The sequence below is a fragment of the Anser cygnoides genome, chromosome 15 (genome assembly GCF_040182565.1).
Source record: "Anser cygnoides isolate HZ-2024a breed goose chromosome 15, Taihu_goose_T2T_genome, whole genome shotgun sequence".
Classification (NCBI taxonomy): domain Eukaryota; kingdom Metazoa; phylum Chordata; class Aves; order Anseriformes; family Anatidae; genus Anser; species Anser cygnoides.
The window spans coordinates 17,104,941-17,120,481 of record NC_089887.1 but is presented as its reverse complement, the minus strand read 5'-3'; the positions used below and the strand labels follow the sequence as shown (position 1 = coordinate 17,120,481).

The 15,541-nt window shown below is 38.4% G+C and overlaps 1 protein-coding gene across 2 annotated transcripts in view; it reads left to right on the top strand.

The window, feature by feature from the left end:
• Window positions 1-15,541, top strand: part of GRIN2A (glutamate ionotropic receptor NMDA type subunit 2A) — a 191,568-nt gene that overhangs the window by 161,818 nt on the left and 14,209 nt on the right. For both annotated transcript variants that reach the window (XM_066977466.1, XM_066977465.1), the window contains exons 11-12: window positions 293-480; window positions 14,851-15,089. In XM_066977466.1, coding sequence (XP_066833567.1) covers window positions 293-480; window positions 14,851-15,089 — 427 coding nt within the window. The remainder of the gene's footprint in view (window positions 1-292; window positions 481-14,850; window positions 15,090-15,541) is intronic.

Below are 15,541 nucleotides of genomic sequence, written 5' to 3'. Positions count from 1 at the left end.
TATTTTGAGATACAAAGATAACAGGGCAAGACATTCTGTAGCTTCATTTCTCCTGCTCTCAGTATTTTTTTAACAGCATCCCTTAAAATAGAAAAGCAAAACTATGCGTCCTACTTTCCCCTCACTAAAATAGATGCCTTTTGTTAATTTTAGATGCAGCAGAGCAGGATATGTAATTAATGATATCAAAGAATCCATATTATATTCAACAGGGTCCTAACATCAAGGACAAAGAAGTCTGACAACAGCTGTCCCTGTGATTTGGTTTGTAAAATATTTTCTTTTATTTCAGGAAGCTGGATGCTTTCATCTATGATGCAGCAGTGCTGAATTACAAGGCTGGAAGAGATGAAGGCTGCAAACTTGTCACAATAGGCAGTGGATACATCTTTGCCACTACAGGCTATGGAATAGCACTTCAGAAAGGATCACCTTGGAAAAGACAAATTGATCTAGCCCTCCTTCAATTTGTTGGTGATGGTAGGGACCAATCTTTTTTCCTTCCCCCCCCATTTTTTTTTTCTTGTATATGCACTGTTAATTCAGTTTTAGTAGCTCTGGGCCTTTTACTGCTGTTCTCTTTGTTGTTGTTGTTGTGTTTTGTTCTTTTTTTTTTTTAAACAAACAACAACAACAAAAACACAAACGAATGGGTAAAATTATTTCTTGATGCTAAGACAGGAATTCTCTTCCACCCTGTTATAATTCGTTTTACTGCCATGGACACTTACATCTGTTTTCAGAAAGTGTTTCCATATACATCACAAAATAATGTTGTCCTCAATGTTAAACAGCATTTCTAAATATATTTTTCTAAATTTGTTTCTTTCCTTTTTTTTAAACTATTTTTTTCCCTTTTTTTTTTTTTTTTTAAATGAGCAGTTCCTGAAGAGTTTTTCTTAATAGACCAGTTATCTTTCAGAATGACCAAGTTAGCTCATCCATGCCTAACTTGTAGGTAGAGGAATTCATGTCAATTTTTTCCTCATTGATAAGGTCTTTGAGGTTTTCCTTGTGGTAAGAAGAGAAAAAGACTGCAAATTTTTTGTTTGCAATACAACAAATGAAAGTTGAGAGTAGAGGAGGAGCTAATCTCTCTCTCTGTTTTGCAACATAGAACTATTTAGCTCAGTTCTGAACTGGTGTGAAGGGTCCCTAATTAGGATGGGTTAATTACCTTCTAGTATAAGCATGTGTAGGAATTGAAGCAAGCTGACTGGTTTTATTGGATTTCAAACCAGCTATTTGTCATTCTAACACAAAACCAGAAGATGCATAGGCCCTCTTGGCACTTCTGCCCTACTGGAAAAAAAATAAAAAATACTGTACATCTTTGATATGTTTGTAGAGAGTAATAATGGCTTGTTCTCCACGTAGGGCTTTCGAAGTACATTTTGACTGTTGAAATATTTCTTTGCCTCAGTGAAAATTCAAACCTTTCACATGTACATGTGAATAAAAATGTGATAGTTAACACAATTTCTCTATCCTGTATTATGACTGACTAAAATCCTCCCTCAGATCAGAATATGGTGTGTGTTACATGATCATTTTGATTCTTTTACATAGATACATGTATTAACTTTACATTTCTTTGTCAGTGAAAGAGACGCCTTCATTGTAAAAGAGATATGCACTTATGGTCACTAACAGAATGTCATAGAGGATAAGAATGGTAAATTTTTCTATAATAGGACAGTTTTAAACAGCTGTATGCAAGGCCTTAGCATAGTGGCCTCCTGTTCCATCAAAACAAACAAACAAAACAAAAAACAACAAAGAAAATCAACAACAACTAACTAACAACACCAAATGTGTTAGTGTTCCAGGACATGGATTTTATTTCCATTATAATACTAAATGATGTCTGGAAGAGACAAAATAGTCATGACTGATGGATTTTTTCTGGGTAACATGTAGAGATGTTAGTGTCACCATTATTAATCTGTTGTATTTCAAGTGGTTTATGGAAGAATCTTTTCTTCCTTTGCTAAGTAATGAATATATGACCCACAGTGACTAGGTTTCAAGTAATGACATTCTTTAAAACAGTTGGAAATAATTGGCTAAAGCCTTTGCTTTATTATTTGTGAATATTGTGTGAATAGAATATTCTCCTATTTTTGTAACAGTATTAAGAAGTATTAGATGCTGTAATTCTGACCCATTTTACATAGGGACACAGAATCAGAGAAATAGAATTATTTGTCCCAAACTAAAGGAGAAAAAGACTGGTACATCCTGAAAGAGGATCGGAGGTCTTTCTTGGCCATGGGCTAATGCCTTTAGATTTTGCTAGAGCATCACTGAGGTTTTTGTTCTTTTCATCTTGCATTTTCTTCCTGCTTGCTCTTTCATTATTTATGATACTTTCTCATCCAACAAAAATAAATGAATTTCCAGGGAAAGAAAATAAACGAAATAGAAGGGAAATTATTTGAACCTGTTCAAGAAAAAAGTCCTCAAAATACCAAAGGTACTGCATTTATACGTATCATGTTGTCCCTTAATATCAGGGAGAAAACGGAAGGGAAGGAAGAGGGAAAAATCTTATCATGTATTTATGCTTTGACCTGTGAACTTACATAGCATATGAATGCTTATCTCTCTAGTCCATTTTTAGTAGCTGAAAATAAAACAACTGAGTCATCTACAAAACTTGGTATTAAAACCTCCATATGAATAATTTACAGAATAGCAATAGATACAGATAACATCCAGTTGAATGTAAGCTTACCATGAAATATCTGTTCCCATGTTCAATGATGCTTAGATTACTTCAGAAGGTAAGCAAAAGTTTTGAATGCACAAGCCTTGGGGATTATGAGTGTTTGTGGTATTTTTTCTGTAGTACTTTTCAATACCTTTAGAATGTATTCTGAACAAGCCTGGAATTCTAAAAAGATCATTTTCTCTTGTAAAGAATTCCTAAACTTGTTCAGCAAATGGTTTATGCACTATGTAAGAGAATAGCAGTTGGACATATCTGTTGGGTAGAAATAGGTATGTTTCCTTTAGTCCTACAAATGTTTGCTGCCTTGTCTCACTTCTTTGTGTCACAGATCTAGATTATAATTTTCAGAATATTAATTAAAAAAAAAAGATACAAAAAAAATACAAAAAATAATTATGAGGTTGAAAATACTTCTACTACTTTGTAAAGTACATGGCAGGTGAACTGGAACAATACACCAGGAAATTAAATGTAATGAATGATTGCCTTGAACTAGCATGACCTGATAGTGGTATTCTAGGTCTAACCTCAGTAGTTCGATAAGCAATCTTTTTATCCATAAACTTATATAACTCTGTTTTGATGAATCAGAAGGGATGAACACAGAGTTCAGACAAACATCATTTTGCTATATCACTAAAAATCTCTTTGAAGTTTTCTAGACTAAAGCAAGTATGATTGGGCTGAAAGTTTCATCTTAAGATGAAAATGGTGGGAAATTCACACTGGAGTCTGAATGAGGTTCTTTAAATAAATAGACATACACAAGTGAAAGTAGAAATAGTTCTTTCACATTTGTAGTTTCTGCAGAATTTATTATTCTCTAACACTATGCCTATAAAATAGCAAAGCGCCTAGAAGTATTGAATCATTATTCAATATATGTAATAGGATGTTCATCTCTATGGACTGGTTTCAACGAATGATTATAAATCTAATGAGTTTCATAAATATAAGAAAAAAACTAATGAGTTGAGCAAACAATTTATTGATACAATTGTTATGTTAATGAGTGAAGGAGAGAACCTTTTGGATGATATGATGCTAGTTATTTGGATAAGACCAATTTGTTTTAAAGTATATCTGATTCCACTGACATAAAGCTCGATTTCATCTCTTTTTTACGTTTACACTATACTGAGATCTTGAAATGTATTTTATAACTTTCAATTTCCTCTGCATGTGTCGTTCCCCTGTGATTTTTCTCATTTGATTTTTCCTTGCTTCTTCCATTATTCTCGTATCAAAATGAGTTCACTTATACATTCAAATGAATTTTTTTGCACAGTTGATAGGAACCTTCTCCCTCTTCCTCACTGATGGAAAACATCCAACTCAAGTATTACTGACTTGTCATGCAAGAACATCTTTTCATAATTTCCACAATACAGTGCTTTTTTTACATTAAAATAAATGGCTTTGAACCCTCTTTTGTATCTTGTTGGTACTAGAAAAAAATTAAGGTAAATACAAAGGGACGTAAGTTTGTGTTAGGGATAGCTTTAAGCTTAGACTGGGTGAGTTTTATGTATCTACGAGTAGGGATCTGATCCTGAGGATAGTTCTGTTGGGTGAACAAATTGTATTGCCAATTGACAATTACATTGGGAAAGCAACTCTGAAGTCTCAGTGGAAAGAAGCAATCTACAAGTTGCTGAATTTATTATTCTAACTGTCAGAAAATGAGAGAGAGAGGGAAGGAGCATGGGAAGGAGCTACTGAGGAATTTGAAGTATAGAGAATAGCTACTTGTCTTGCAAATAAGATTAGACCCAAAGTGTTTCATCACTTGGTCTGTGCAGGTTCATATGAATAGCCCAGTTCATAGGAAGTTGAGATGAATATGCATTTTAATGTTATTAATAATTTTAATTTATGTTATTAATAACTTTAATTGCTTTGGAATGCTGAACCTTTTTAATACACTGAGTTAGGAGTTGCTTTTTCTTGTATAAAGAATACAAGTGAAGTGTATCAGTGAATTTCTGGTTTTGTACACCTTACTGTCTCATTGCATCGCAACTCATCTGTGTAGACTTGCAACTGACAACTCGTATCTTCAGTTTTACTTGAAATAGTTGATCATCAAGGTAATTCTCTAAAGCACAGTGGTGGCTGTGCTTCTTTTTGTCTTGCTTTAGTCACAAGAGGATTTTTTTTTTTTTTAACTGAGAAATAAAAATATTCCTACTGAGATGCAGAAGACTATTTCTCAATCTTTTGTTGAGAAATAGGAGCACCCATAAGTTCAAAAGCAACTAAAATGATATGGCTGCTAAGAAACAACACTGTCATTTTGTTTGGATCTTCTGTCCACAACAGCAGCAATGTGTCAGAACAGACAGGTTGCACACTGAAGAGCTGCACAATACATGCTTTCATTTCTTCCATAAACCTCTGGAAGGAGCAGTTGGGCAGGCTGACATACCCCGAATCCAGCCTGTTACCCTAGCAGCTGTCAACTGCTCGTTCTGTGTTAGCTTGTGGTTTGATAGGTTCCTACAGGCTCAGGCACACAGGCTGAGTAATTTAGCAAGTCTGTAACTGCTGGACTGCAACAGTTGTGATGGCACTCATATTCCTCCAGCTTTGGGTATTTCAGCCTTTTGGCCAGCTGTCTGAAGGCCCAGGTATTCCCTGTGCTCCTCTGGGTTGGGCTGCATGGTGTGACTTGGAGCAGAATGGTACTGTGATAAAAGTATACTGCAAACTGGCTTGCAAGATGTTGGTTCTGAAATCTTCTGTAGTGCTGTTTGGGATTTGGAGCAGAATCACTAGGGCCTAGTAGGTGAGGAGAAATTATTTTTATTTCTTTCTCATTCTCTCTCTCTCTTTTGCATTTTTGAGTAAATGAGAATACTGAACTGCAAACAGGAAAGCTGATTTGGGATTAAGAGGGTAAGAGGGCTTCAAAGGGTGCATGGGACAAAGAGAAAGATAGTAAGGAGCCTTTAGCTCTGTGGATGCAATCAGAACAGAGGGACAGAAGACTCATGACAGCAGGAATCAGTGGAAATGGAGGACAGAAAAATGCTGCATAAAGAGGGCAAGTATGGAGAGGAGTGGGAGAATATCAGCCAGCTGGCCAGATTGAACACTTACTACATGTGAGGTATTTTTGATTTATTGTGCTACCTGCAGGCAACGAGCTCAGCTCAAATGGAGATCTGGGAAGATACCTCCAGGAAAAGAGGGTCAAATGGTATAGCTGTATTAAACCCTTAACCCTTAAAGCTTCAACCTGTAGAGCAATTAGAGACACAAGATGTAAAGAAGAAAACTGTTTCTGGTTTGAGTTTCCATAGAGAGTCTGTTATCCCCTTCCTAATACGTTTAAATTCTGGTTAATCTTTATGTGCTTTTAGGATGGCTTAATACACAAAAATTTGTTTTCCTGGGCGGATAATTGCTTCCCACTCCTTAGGGGTAATAGGTTACCGTAGAAGTAAGATTTGCCCCTTTATATCTGGAAGAGGAAAGTGCTTTTTTCTTTCTTTCTTTTTTTTTTTTTCTTTTTCTTTTTTCTTTCTTTTTCATATTTTAGCATAAGCCTTCCAAATCTCACTTATGAGGAAGTGCAGCAGTGTGACTCACACTGGCTGTTAAAACTCAAGAAGGAAATACGTATGTGATTATAAAGACATATTTTCAGTGTGTGCTGCTTAGGCAGAATACACCCACAATCCCAGTGATCTTCTGTTTATATATTTAGTGTCCTCCTTAAGCAGTGGGTGGAACAAATGTGACTGGAGAGTGTATAAGAGGAGGCTGTTTGTGTAGCTGAACAAGAGTGAGAGGAATTGTAATATTGAAAGTCGTGCTTAACAGTTTTGTTAATTCATCCGCAACTAATGGGGGCATGCAGAGCGCAATCATTAGCTCACCATAAGGTTTTTACTGTCAGTCATCTGTGTTCCTCTTACTATTTTTACAAGGGGAGATAACTCAGAAGATTCCCATGGTAAGAGAGATTGTTCTGGGGGGTTCCAGGCTGAATTTGAGAGGTCATGGTGCTTTTATATAAGTTCTTATATGCGTCGTGTTGTTATCGTTCATAACTAGGTCAAATTGAAATTGATGAGCTTATTGAACCAAACACACATCAACCCATTTGGCTCCTGACTCCTCTGCTTAGGGTAAAGAGCCCCTTTTTTGGGGGTCTGCAAATTAGGCAGTGCTACCTTCCTCCACCAACACTTAGTGGGAGTTATCACGAAAAGTGTGAGTCTGTCCCTACATTTGAAAACTGTCCGGTTTGCCCAGCATGAATAAGCAGATGATTCTGCTAGTGCAGCCACAGTATTCTGAAAATGATGCCCCACATCTGTCCAACGTGAACACAAATATTTAACCGCTTCATTCGAGATCCACAATTTGTATATTTTGATTTCTTTACTTGCATGCTTTCTCCTCAGGCTGAACCTCAGCTTAGCACTTTGTGCAAGAGTCACTATCCATCATACATGCCTTCAGTCATAGCCTGTGCCTTTTTGCGCCTTCCGCTGCCACATGTGCTGTGACCTCCTGCTGTGGTGGCCTCCTCCTGCACTGTGCCTAGGAGGTGTGCTGAAACCAGGGGTCCACCATAATTCACCAATAAAACAAAGCCAGATTCCACCTTTTTTGAATGCAGAAGGGATATGAAATAGATTTCTTCTGTCTTTGTGTGAGAATAATTAAATAGATTAAAATTAAGGTAAGGACTTGATGAAAAATCCCTCTAGAGTACCCAAGAACTCATCAAGTACCCAAGTACCCATCAGAGTACCCAAGTACCCATCATTGATTATCGCCAACAACCCAGGGAGGATGGATAGGAACCTAGATGGTTAGAGTAGAGCAGAAAAACACCTGACTCCCCCAGAAGAAAAATAAGAACTCAGTGAGTTATAGACTTTAATGCATATAGGAATATTAAAACACATTATTTAACATTTTATTTTGATCATTTGGAGAGTAATAAAAGAATCCGAATAAAAGCAGGTCTTCCAATTACAAATGCTGTAAAATCATTGTAAGTTACTTACTTGATAGGATAGCTATTTTTGCAGGGAATATAAAGAAGTGAAACACAACAAAATAGTGAATTCTTCACAAGGATCATTTCTGTTTCCTTTTCCACTTGGTTAGTGCTTTGACTGTGATGACTGTTTGTAAGTAGCTGCTTATTCTTCCCTCCCTCAACTTTAATTTAATGGCTTCTTGACAAGCATTTCTCATGTGTAGAGCTAATTCCAAAGTCGTATCTCTGTCAGTTATTATTTCTTCCCTTTCCCTCCATCAAACACTTCATCCAAGCTCCTGATGGTGTTTGCTCCCTGCCGGGGGCTGGCTGAATGCAGCACAACTTTTAAAAGTAAATGGTGCCTCAGGTTTCTGTGTGATATTTTGGACTGTCATGAGTCTGTGGTTCATCTGGCTGTGCTTCCAAGCCATGCTGAAACCCAGTTCAGGTTTGGCTTACTTCCCAAGAGTGAGTAAGTCATAGGCTTGCTTTGCTTTTGGGGTAGTTTTCTTCCACAATGTAGCTCTCCCCACAGCTGTTCTGGCTGAGATGATGCCCTTTGGTGCTTCTGAGAGTTTTGGGGAGGAGAAGGATAAAAGCCCTATGGCTGTGGGCTTGGAAAAGGTAGATGGAGGCGCTACTGGGTGTGCATCACTTCTGGTGCTTGTTACATCTTGACTATTGAAGTATGCTCTTGATTTTGCCATCAGGAGGTTACAGGGTTAGGCATTGCCCTTTCCGTCTCTGACCCTTTTCTCTGCACCTGTATCCTCAGGAAGATGGGAAGAAGATGCTCAGGTGCCATTCAAGTTTGAGGTCTTGCTTTCTTCCCTGGAATGGAGCAGCAAGTTGATTTTATAATTTGCTTTTTAGATAAGCAGCAAAGAAGGCTATCATAGTTTTTTTGTTCTCTTTTTGGATGTAATTATAAAGCTTTGTCCTTGTTTATTTCTGGCAAGTTTTTAACTAGGGAGCTATTCGGATGACAATGATTTTTTTTTTCTTTCTTTTAACAAAGTATGAGGAACACATCAGACAAATATTGAAAAGCTGTTGTTTTCTCCTAAAACAAACAAAAAGCTTATCTTCAAACTGCTTTTCTGTAAGTGCATGTAGTGAATGATGGATTATGGTTTGGGTTGGTTTTTGTTCTTGTTGTTGTTGTGTTTTAATTTTTTATTTTTAGCATGTGCACATCTTCCTGGATGCATGTATAGATGTCAAGGGAAAAAACACTCAGAGAAGAAAATAACATCAGTGAAATGACGCATAAGGCAAACAGCTTTGAGCATGATTGGGCCATCATTGGGGAAGTTGCTGGCTCTTACAGGAAGGTGGCTTAATGAGAAAAGCTGAGAACCAGGAGAGGATGCCAGGCCCTTACAAGAGGCCCAGGAAACAGAGGGCTCTGGCACCTCTAAAAGGCACCCTGAGAGCAGCCCCATCTGCAGGGGAAGGGCCAGGGGCTGCAGGAGGGGAGCATGTTTTTCAGCTCAGAGGGGACAATGGCAGGGATGGATGACACTTCCCAAAGCTTGCAAAAAAGGCTAAAGGCTATGATGAGGAAAAGCGTGTAATTCTACGTTTGGACCTATACCTTGTCTGTGTCTGGATAATGACATTTTTATTGTGAAGAAATTGTTCTGAGGGTGCGCTGGATAGTTTATCATTTCTTCCCAGAGTGATAAAGTGTCAAATATGCTAGAGGTGCTGCACTAAAATGCAGACAGAAAGGCACTTCTGGGGAAGGCAGAGTCAGAATGGCCAAACAGCACATTTCTGTGCAAATAGCAGCCAAAGCAGAGCACACCACATACACAGGAGCAAACCCAAGAGAAAGTCAAAACAATGTTTGTACTGTTTGCCCTGTAACCTAAAAACATTGTAAATAGTCTTGAATTACCACTGAGAGCTAGAATTTTGCAGTTTGCTTGAGAGGAGCATACTGCATTTTAAATGAATAGCGTGGAGCCTCAACACTGCTGAAATATGGATCTTGATAATAATTGCTTACTCTGAGTCTTACACTGTAAATGAGGCAGACTTTTTATGACATAGCACTATGTAAATTAAAAAAAAAATCTTACTGTAATGCTACTGTTTTTATTGTTGTTGTTTGTTTTGTTTTTTGAGCACATTGTACAGGATCATGTCCAGGTGGGTGTTGAATATCTCCAGATGAGGAGACTCCACAGCCTCCCTGGGCAACCTGTGCCAGTGCTCCGTCACCTGTGCAGCACAGAACAACAATTCATTTAATCATTAACCTCACCCACACATGGATGCATATAGAAATTGATTGTGGTGTGACATTCCTTCTAGTAAGCATCTAAAATGAAAACAAAAAGCTTTAAAATAAGTCTGATAAATATTTATAAGTATCTCGAGACTCCGTTAGACTTGAACTCCATTAACACTGGGCTCATTGAGGCACGACATTTATGTATATTGAGGCTGTTGACTTCCAAGGTTTGTCTCATGGAAGATTTGAGGTTCATGCTTGCTAATTAGGATTATGCACACATGGAGACAACTGAAATCTCCAATGCCTAATAATCCACATTTCAGGTCTTTCAAGTGCCAAGACTGCATACAGCTATAGGTGTCATCACCCTACACATTCACCTCACAAGTCAGACCACCCAAGAGGATTTGAAAGAAAATTTCTCAGAAGGGACTTGATACTTTTAAATATTTTTTCTTACCCAAAATTTAACTGAAGTTCAATGATGTTTTGAGTTCTAGCTCCAGGCCAAGTTTCTAAATGGTTGATTTTTTATAAAGAGTGAATCCACACCCCCATTCAAAAACTCCGTATACCAGAGGTATTTGTGAGAAAAATCATATCCTAATGCATTTTAGAAACTGTAGCTATTTTAATTTGGATTGCCAACTATAACAAAGGAAACGTGAAATATTTGCCTTCTGTAAATATCTTGGGTTAAAAAAAATGGGCTACAATGGCATCAAATAGATAAGGCTTTTTTTTTTTCAGTTTTATGGAGTCAGCTGTGTTGAAGTGTTATTATAGTTAAATGAATAACTTGTTTGTGTGTCTGTGTGCATACACACGTGTGTGTATATGTATATACACACATATAGATACATATATATATATATACACACACTGGAAATGAGTAATTTATATATATACACACCAGAATTACCAGCCTAATCTGTCCATTCCTAGATAATATAATTTCATAAATATGACAGTCCAATGATTCAGAGTGCTTTATGATCTATGACACTGTGGTACATTACTTTCGGCTACTAATTAACAGTCTTTTCTGTCATTGTCACATATAATGAAAAGCTTATTACAACAGCATGGTCTGCGAGACTCTGGGAGGCTTTGCTCTTCACAGCTTGCCAGGACACTGTCATTTATCTGGACTCAAACAAGCTTGGTTTGTTTCTGCAGTGATGTTTTTGGAAAGGTTAGTGGATTATCAATAGTCACTTTAGATGTACAAGCCAAAGGGAAAGAAATGCATGGAAAACTAATGAAAAAGGGGTTTGTATTCCTCCTGTAAAAGGGCACAGCAGTCAAATCAAACTGATGTTTGACAATCCTGGGAGATGTGAATTTTCTTGTGGGAAGTAATAAGGGCTGATTGTCAGAGCTTCAGCTAATAATGCCCAAACCAGAAATATCACTCTCTCTTTAGACTGTTCCATAGCCTCTGTGAGTTTTATTCATAGACCTCGGGAGGACTTGGAAGACAGACAAGGGGAACAGTCCATTGAGGTTTAGTGTGTTTGCATATATACTAAACAAAAGAAATCCAAATGTTCCAGGATATAGAAATGCAACAACAAACCCCAAGTACCAATGTAGTGACAGTGTGCAATATCAATACTGTTACAATTAATAACTTATTGTGTCTATGTCCTGGATTAGAAGTCTTTTAAATATTCATTAAGATAGACTTTTGTCTTTGGGAATGCTCTAAGGTGTTTTGAAGACTGAGCAATATAACATGGGAGAAGGCTTGCTTTGCGTTTTTCAGATGTAGAGGTCCAATTCATGCTTCAAGCAAAAAACGAAACTCAGAATTAACTAGGAACTGAATAAGCTCTTGCAAAATTTGTGAAATGCCTTTGCTAAAGTGCCGAGTACCTGTCCTTTCTGCTTCAATGTTTCTTCTACCCTCTCTGAGAACCGATTTCTCCATTGCAGTCTTGTTTTCCACTTCCAACTCACACATGAAAATTGTCAGTGGACTTCACCTTTCCCGTTGGCCTGGCACTCTATCCTGTAAAATGCTCTTTCACAGCAGGTCATTGATCTTATAGTCTGGTTTGAAGGTAGCTGAAATGTCAATATAGCTTCTAGCCATTTTTCCCTGATCTTTACTCCCATGATATATGGATTACAGTGCTGAAAATGCATTTCCTAATCCCTTGGTAAAAATTATGGATCAGTAGCACAGAAATTCTTCCCCCAGATTGGAGGCATATCCTAAATGGTTTTGGTCCTCTGTATTGCCTGGTGTGTTTTCTAGACATAATGAAGTTTATGCCATTAAAAATAATAAAAAAATTACTCAGCTGACTATATCCCCAACAGAGTAAAAAGGCATGTATATGCATGCAATGCTACAGTAAGTAGAACAACAGTGATGCTTGAAAATGTCATATCGTGCAAGATAAAAACAATCTTTGCAGTAACAACTGCAGTTTCTTGCACACATCTGTCCTTGTTGGCAGCAGCAATCACTGCTAAATGATAACATCCTTCATCTGAGGCCAAATCTCTTCTATGAGAAACAGATGCTAAGACTAAGAATATGCATCAGAGGGAGAGAGTTGATCTGCTTCCTTAGCTTTGAGTAAATGAAGTGGTTTAATTGCAGTAAGATATTGCATAGCCAGAACCAGAAAGCAGGAATGCTGTTTCAGACATGATGGTACTGTTTATTTTCCTGCGGCTGCTCAGGAGGCAGGCAGTAGCAGCAGAAAGAGGCCAAAGGAGGCTGCAGTAAGAAACAGAATGGTCCATGGGATACAGAGGGAGCAGAAGGAGAGGTCCAGGGCTGGGCAAGAGAGAAGCTGGAAGTGAGCAGAAGTGAGCACTGGAGGTGGGAAGGGTTTGTGTTTACTGCATTGCCCAGGGCTGTGGGGGAAAACAGATGGAAAGCACAAAAAGGACTGTATTTGAGAGAGACTGCTAATCATTATTTAAACATATATAAATAAATTAAAGAAACTTAAACAGAAAAAGGGGTGTATTACAAGTATCCCAGGCATTGCTGTCAGAATGTTGCTTTCTACTGAAAGCAGGCAGTGTATGGAACACAGTAGACTTTCCTTAAGACTATATCCTATGCATCCATATTTCCTCACTTGATGCATGTATAGGATGCTAGCCAAGCTCCGTATTTCCAATTGTACATTAGTGTCATCTGCAAACATAACTCTTTGGGTAATTTTGCATCCAGTGTTGGTGACTGTCATTTCTTTGCCCTAAAAGTATTGGGGGGGGGGCACAAAGTTTTGATAAATAGTATCGTTTCCTTGTAAAGTGCTTGTAAATCAGGAAGTGATTAAATCTCTGAATCAGTTTACCTACTACCATAATGCAGCCAACTATGAGAGGAAATGTAACTGGTAAGCACTGCAGTGATGGCCCGGTGCAGCACCTCGCGGCAGCCTAATACTGAACCTGGTTGTTATTGCTTACACTGAATTTTTTAACTTGTCATTTAATCTTTGTTGATTGGATTGTCTGTGTTTTAACATCCAAAAATCATCTTCTTTGGTTGGGAGACTGGTGTAAAAATATTTCTTGTAAGGTATAGGTGGATATAAAGGATATGTAAATGTCTGGATTGTAAGGGGCTATGAGGCTACTTGATTAGTGGCTATTCAACATAAAAAAATAAAACAAGAGAGCGGAAAACAAGTAATGAAATTGCCAGATACTGAAACTGTAGGGAATAAGAGATATCAGAAATGATAGCAGAGCCCACACCTAATGGGAGAAGTTCAAACAGAACTTTGTAAGAGAAGGGGAAGTAAGGTTATCAGATGTCTGATAGGAAAGAGGAAACTTTTTATGGTATGTTTTAAAGGGGTTGTGGGAAAGTGTGAAATGTTTTTTGGGATGTTTAGGGGAAGGGCCAAGTGCAGGGAAAGGAAGGGGTCAAGCGGATCAGGAACAAGTCTATGTAAATGGGAGGAGGAGGCATAAAAAGGGCTGCTGGTATGTAACCATGCTGGTCAAGCACTTATCTGACTGAGCCCTATGTCTGGTTACTGAAGTCTGTCCCATATCTTTACTAAACTCAATTCCTAGCTGGTTTTGGTGTGATCCCACTTTCTGTTTGGTGTGTACAAGTGTGGGGACAGATGTGGTTTATTAGTGGACTTCTGGAAGGACTGAGCCAGTGCCTGGGCAAGGGGCATAGAGTCTGGATATTGGACAGACTTAGCCCATGTCAGTGTTTGAGGGATCTGTAAATACTGGTGAATCACACAAATGGGAGTGTGTGCCTGCTTCACCAGCAAGCTTCAGTCCTCATCAGCTGGACCGGAGGAAGAGGATCAGGCCATCTGTGCTTACACGAGTGCAATTTGTGTTTATGAGCGTGCTGCTGCTGTCCCTGCTGTCTGTGCTGGTCTGTAAGGTTGTCTCCGTGCGTCCATGTGTGCATTGGCACCTCTGAAGTACAAACTCAGGCTTTCTACTGGCAGGACCTGTGGGTGGGAGCAGTGATGGCATCTATTGGACTGGAATGGGAAGAGCCTCCTGGGTCTAAGCAGGCACTGACCACAGCTCTGGTGGATGGGGCTCCAAATCCCCTGGGATGGGAGCCCTCTGCATCCCCTCTTGGTAACAAGCGGTGCTAGTGTTAGTAGGCAGGAAGAAGTTAAAATATAGGTCCTGCTTCCTAGAGCAATCAGCTCTAGGAAGTAATTAATGAAATTTGAGGACATCTGTGACTAGGGTGCTGTGACGTGAAATTTGTTATATTTGCAAACACTTAGTAGATAAGTGCTTCACAAATGAGACATTAAAAGGTGCTGTATTTTTAAACTTGCAAAGGCTTTCTAATATTGTGAGCACTAATTTTTGCATTCTGTTTTGACTCCTTGCTGTCCCTAGGGGAAATGGAAGAGTTAGAAACCCTTTGGCTGACTGGCATTTGCCACAATGAGAAGAACGAAGTCATGAGCAGCCAGCTGGATATTGACAACATGGCAGGAGTGTTTTACATGCTTGCAGCAGCCATGGCACTCAGTTTAATAACCTTTATCTGGGAACACTTATTTTACTGGAAACTTAGATTCTGCTTCACTGGAATCTGCTCAGACAGACCGGGATTGTTGTTCTCAATCAGCAGGGTTAGTATTGCTTTCATTTTCCTGCTTTAGTCAATAGGCAATATAAGCCTGCCTCCCTAAAATGTCACCTTTCTTTTTTATTCCCACGTAGACATTTGAAACACTTGCTTAGAGCATTAACAAACTGATCAGTGGCCTTAGGATGTAATGGCACTCCATGGGAAGTCTTTTCTCCATTGAATTATTCTAGGGTATGAATGATCATATGTCAGGATAACTGATAATCAAATGCTGAAATCTAATATGTTTAGGGGAAATTTTCATGAAAGAAAGGTAGAGATGCTAATGGCAGACATTAGCTCTCAGGTTTTTGTATTTCTTAAACAAGTGGATTTTAAGTGATGAAAGTACTGGACTAATTTTTATGTAGGCTTTTCTTCATAGCAAATTCAAATAACCCATATGAGAAAAGGTCAAACACAAGTGTCACTGCGTTTGGTTAGATAGTAAGA